This window comes from Oryza brachyantha, chromosome 10 (genome assembly GCF_000231095.2).
Source record: "Oryza brachyantha chromosome 10, ObraRS2, whole genome shotgun sequence".
Taxonomy (NCBI): domain Eukaryota; kingdom Viridiplantae; phylum Streptophyta; class Magnoliopsida; order Poales; family Poaceae; genus Oryza; species Oryza brachyantha.
Window position 1 is genome coordinate 1,081,768 of NC_023172.2, and position 6,094 is coordinate 1,087,861.

General features: G+C 39.3%; 1 protein-coding gene and 1 pseudogene across 1 annotated transcript; both read right to left on the reverse strand.

Moving 5' to 3' along the window:
* Nucleotides 1–434: 434 nt before the first annotated feature.
* On the reverse strand, nt 435–1,877 carry LOC102715333. Its single transcript, XM_015841769.2, has one exon. It carries the CDS (start codon nt 1,875–1,877, stop codon nt 435–437), a length of 1,443 nt encoding a protein of 480 aa, XP_015697255.2.
* Nucleotides 1,878–4,200: 2,323 nt separating this feature from the next.
* On the reverse strand, nt 4,201–5,876 carry LOC102715609 (annotated as a pseudogene).
* Nucleotides 5,877–6,094: the final 218 nt, after the last annotated feature.

Consider the following 6,094-nt stretch of genomic DNA (forward strand, 5'->3'; position numbering starts at 1 on the left):
ATACTAGAAGATACCAAATTTTACATATAAAAACAGTGATGCCCCATGCATGGTACCTCCTGAAGCATGGGAAAAATGCTCGGCAGCCAAACATGTTTGCTTTGATTTTCAAATAAGAGATTTGCTTCCTAGTACCTCGTGGTACCAAATCGTTTCTAATCGTTGGATCTAACGGTGATATCCTACTCAGCTAGATCCAATAGTGGGAAACGATTTGGTACCTCGAGATACTTGTTGATAGACCAGAGCAAATCTCTTCAAATAATATTATGGTCATATAAAACACTTCCTTTGATTGTCAAATACAAAAATACAAAAATCTATATTGTTTGACTTTCCTTTCGACATGATATGCTGCTTGATTTCATTGCAAGAACGAAAGGTAATCAATCGCCAGCAATCCGATCACATTCAAAACTGAGGTTACTACCATGTTATTTATCTAATCTTTGACGCTTCTTCTGGGGTTTGGTTTTGTGCTGAAAATTCTTTTTATCATCACAATATGCAGCAACGCCGGCAAACCTTCTGTAAGGGGGTATCCGTGATTCCCAGGCGATTAACTCAAAGTCCTCGTTTGGTAGAACAACAGTGCCAGCAATCAGGTCTCCAAACATCACCTTAGATAAATCCCTCTTCGACTCGTTGCCTTTGCAAGGAGGCATCAGGCGAAGTGGAGGGGATGATGGCAAAAATTTGGTTATATCGATTTGATGTTCTTTGTCCATTAGAACCTTGGGGTGTTCTCTAAACACTGAGAAATTATTCTGCACCACATTTCTGTACTTTTTCAACACTTGGTGCCAGAAGTGAACATTTTGATTGTCTCTGAACATATGAGCACACACATTTCCTGTGATGAATGAGCCGGCAAGCAACACCGATAGCTCATTTGCTATAGATACCAACTGAGGATGCTCCTCTGGGTTAGTGCTTCCAAATGCAAGAACCTTGAAGAGGTAGCTATACTCCTCAAGTGGCAAACTGTTAAGTTGAATTGGCCTTACTGTTCCAAACCTTGATATCCTCTTGATCCTACTTATAATTATGATCTTGCTTCCTCTTCCCATATGCGTGCATGATGTGTAAAACTTCTTCCAGTTCTCATCATCTGTATCTATTAGAAACTCAACCACCACCAAATTCCTCCTTGCAGTTAAAGTTGTGCGCTCCATTTTCGCGATGCTTTCACCATTCAGGTGAATGATTGATGAGAAGTGTGATCGGACTATCTCATTGTTGCACACATGTGCAACTAGAGTTCTCTTACCAACTCTACTTGGGCCGATGATAGGGAGAACAGTTGGAGCAAAAGGAGGAATATTGTCTTGAAGTAAGATATTGATGAGTTGCTGCTTTTCTACCAGGCGACCGAACATGAAGTGATCAAAGTAAAGATAGGTGTCATAAGGTTTATGAGGCAGGCGTTCGCATCCACCAAGAAGAAACAGAAACTCTGTCATACTAGAAACAATTTTTTCTAAGGTTTCCATTGTTCTTTGAAGCTGATCATGCCTAATAGCAGCGGTTTGTGCAACACCGAAAGGATTTTGGTAGCATCTATTGGTTGACAAAGTACAGGAGCTGCTAACCTCATCTTCTGGTGTTGAGCTGCAAAGGGTCCTATGATTGATGATGTCTAGGACATGATATCCTTGGTACATGGCCTCCACAATCTTCTTGAGCTGAAGCAGCATCTTGGAATTAGTGATCAATCGGCATTCGGCCTCCTCAACTATCATGTGAACTTTAAGCAGGAGATGTTGCAGGCTTTCTGTCTTTCTTTCAAGGTTTTCTTGGCTCTCATACTTCTTGAGCAGGAAGGATATGAATCTACTAACTATGTCACCTGCGATTGCTGATACAACCAGGTCCATCACAAGCCTTTCTTCGCTTATGCATCTACCTCTGGTTTCTTTGTGTGTGTAGTAGCCTAGAAGGAGATCAGGTTCTTGTTCAATTCTTGAAATATATGTGGCTATACCTTTGCCTCTCTAGTCAATCATATGGTGGTTTAGTGGTTACTCTTGTGGCCAGCAAAACGAAAGCAACGTTTGGTTTCTTCATGTGATTTTGAAGTATTTCTACATTTATTACGAGGGTTATTGTAAAAAAATAATTTATAAATAAAACTTTTATATACGTATTGTTAGTGATCTATAAGCGACGGCTCGAAAATAAACCTCGGTTAAAAAGCACCAAAATTAACTTCAAATTTAAGGTTAAAAGTTTAGATTTTGGTTTATAAGCATGAAAAATGCAAAAAGATAGGGGTGTATATTGTGATGACCTGTTCAGTATGAAAGGAAATACACCATACTAAATTTTCCATTAAAAAAGGTCAACCCTAATTTGCCTTTTGAATCGTCAGCATACTTGAACAGTGGAAAGCTCCCGATTCTGACATTTTAAAAAGAAATCTGGTACAAGTTTTTATAAAATCCCAATCAATCAGATAAGTTTTGCATTGATTGTTACATAGTAAGAACAGTACTATTTCTTTCCATGCCTTCGTGGAAACGTTTCAGTGGACTGGGTTCTTACAAGTTTCAGATAAGTTTTTTCAATTCTTGGGCAGTGTGGCCCGAATCTCCTAACATCTTAGAGAACTGCTAGTTTCAATAGTAGATACTAAATAAAACGTTAATCGTTGAGATGGCCTGAATTTTTATTTAGTAAGTCCATTGCTACTCTAATTTTTGGGGACCAAATCACCTAACATGTTTGAAAATTTGTGGTGTAAATACTATATTCTGAACAAAAATGAAAATGATTGTGGTGGTCAGGCCTGTTTAATGAGAGAGATTTGCTCCGGTCCAACAAAAAGTACCTCGAGATACCAAATCATTTTTCATCATTGGATTTAGTTGAATAGGATGTAGACCGTTAGATCCAACGATCAGAAATAATTTGGTATCGTGAGGTACCGGTACCTCGAGATACTTTTTGTTGGACTGAAACAAATCTCTTAATGAGATGGCTGTCTGGACTCTGAGCAGGAGGTGATGCAACTGTACAGTTTTGGCTGTTTTGCCCTCCAAACATAAACTGCTCGTTAGCCACTTGTTGATGAGGAAGGAGATGAATCTGCTTACTTCATCTATTTATCACTTGAAACTGCAGGAATCAAGAGCTCCATCTTTCATTTGGTCACATTGGTTTCTGCCGTGTTTGCCGTAGTTGTATTTTCCTGTGTGACAAAAATGACTTCATTTTGTAACTGGGTGGCGATGTTTGTGGTGACAATTCCATTTATTCTTTTTTATTTCTACTAGATTTTTTCTATTTTGTTTGACATGGACATGTTGACTAAAAATATGAACCTCCTTTTGGCCATCCCTGAACCTGATTGTCAGCTGAAATGTGTGTTAAGTCCATTGTTAAGTATCATGACGTTTGTGCTTATCTATGATGGTCCCTCAAATAAAAATGGTGATTAACCCTCTAATTCATGTAGTAGAACTACTTTAATAACGGTCAACAGCATCATAGCAAACATTTATAGTAGTTAAATAAAGATGTTATGAGTAAATTTACTTAAAATACCAGGATGACTTCACAGTAGTAAAACTGCAACTCAGTTACCTGTACTTACATGACAGTTGTGTTTCATTTACTTGGGAGTGCTTTAATTTTTAAATTATTTAAAATTCATCTGCGTCCTTGTGTTTTGGTTTTCATACTCCATTGCTCGTATCTTAGCATTGATGTTATTCAATACTGTTGAGTTATGATCCAAATCCCCATAGAAAGGCCGACTTCGATGGAGCAAAGCGGTGGCCCATTACCAAGAGGCTTGGGCCTGAGCGAAGCGGAGGCGAATATAACTTCATCCCAATACAGTGAAGATATTTGGCTAGCTGGCGCCCGTTGTTTTTTCTCTCCTAATTTAGGAGAGTTTTCCACGTTAAATCTTGTGTCTTCTGTGTTCATCATTTATTTGCCTATCGTTTCCTAATAAAGACGATATTTTAATCTAAGAGAAAATAGCAAGCGAACCATAATCTTATACCTCTTGATCTTGAGCACAATTGGCTCAATGTGTGAAGATGGATATTCATGTGTTATTTAATAATCACAAGTTCAGTTGTGATTTCCTCCTCTTTTTTCGAAAGCACACAAATAAACATGGCAATTTTAGTAACCTCTGAAATCTGAATGTTGAACTCCTGGAGGTAAGATATATCATGTAGTGGGAAATATTAAGGAAATGCTTTTCAAGAAAGGAAAAACCACAAAGCTTGTCATGGCTATGTTGCTACCTCTTTTTATTATTCAATATTTGGATTACAAGGTCAAATAAAAAAAATTAGAAAATAATGTTTACACAAGACTAGGAAGGAACTCCTCTACGCTTCCTTCCTGACAAGGGTTTATCTTCAGGCATATCTTGAGCACAATCTGGAACAAAGTGAACAAATGATGTATAAGGAGGTAGCCTTGATTCCCAGGACACTAGATTGAACTCACCTTTTGGTCTAACAGTAGAATCTAGTAATAGTTCTCTATATGTCACCTTTGGCAAATCATTCATTGCAACTGTGGTTGCACCAATACAAGGTATAACGTGCAGTGGAGTAGCTGGAGATGAAGCAAGGTTGGTTATATCTATGCGATGACCTTGTTGAACAAGTAACTGTACATTCTTTCCATACAAGGATAAGTTCTTTTCAGCCACTGTTATGAACTTATTCAGTATACAAAGCCAGAATTTGACATCCAAATTCCTTCTCAATACGTCTGCAGCAATATTCGCTGCAACAAGTGACCCTCTCAACTGCATCTCCATCGCAAATTCTTCGGCAATTTGCAATAAATGTGGATAATCCTGAGGGTTCGCACTTCCAAATGCGAGTGTCTTGAAGAGGTAGCTCAATTCTTCATAGGAATGGTTCTCAAGTAAAATTGGCTTCACAGTTCCTAGTTCCTCCGATTTTCTGAACCTGCTAATTGTTATAACCTTGCTTCCATTCATTTGTGCCAGTGATGTATAGAATTCTTCCCAACTGCTCTCATTCACATCTGAAACAAATTCAACAACTGCCAACACCTTACCTGACAAGAGAGCATCACTATTTGCAAATCTCAACAGATCATCTTCATTTAAATGCAAAATTGTAGAGAACTGAGACTGCACTCTCTCATCTGCACAGACATGCGCAACCAGAGTTTTCTTGCCAACTGAAAGACCACCAATGATTGGGAGGCTGTAGACCAGGAGGGTTGTATTCCAACAGGAAATTCAGGAGCCTCTGCTTTTCAGTGTGACGCCCAAACATGAAGTTATCTATGTAAAGGTATGCATCATATGGCCTGCGCGACATCCGTTCGCATCCGCCCAAAAGCACAACAAATTCTGCCATGTGATCAACAGCAGTTTCTAAGATCCCCAAAGTTCTATGCAGCTCAAGGTACCTCGCCTTGTCGTTACCAGAAGCATCAACAATTGCGCGAAAACGTTTGAGTGGAGGAAATTGGTTGCTAACCTGATCGATGAGATTATCCTGAGTATGTGTCCTGCACCTGAACATGTCCATGACATGGTGGCCTCTGTACATGGCATCTGCAAGCAACTTCAGCTGCATCAGCATCCCGGAGTTGGTGATGTATCTGCTGTCTGCCTCCTCGACGACCGTACAGACTCGTAGGAGCAGCTGCTGCAGTTTGTCCAGCTGCTGCTCCTGAGAAATTTCATGGCTTGAATACTTGCTCAGGAGGAAGGAGATGAATCGGCTGAGAAGTTCGCCGGTTACTGCTGATACGGCAAGATCCATCTCGATGCAGAGAGGAGAGAACAGATGTAGCTGGTATGTATGATTTGTGGAACTTCATTTGGGATAACCTGCCCAGCTTTGTTTCTGATCTTTGTCTGTCTAAATTGCTGTCAATTCTTTGCGATGTTCAGGTCAAGCAGGCAACTTTTTAAAAGCATTGTGACAGGGACAGGGAAACTACATCTAGATGCAGGTGTTCGGCTGATATACTTCACAGAGCAACCAATTCAACATAGTATATGCTCACTTTTTTTTCTGTTTCTTTCAATATTTATTGGTAATTGTTTTGTTGAAAAGGAGGCAATACACTTTGCTTACTA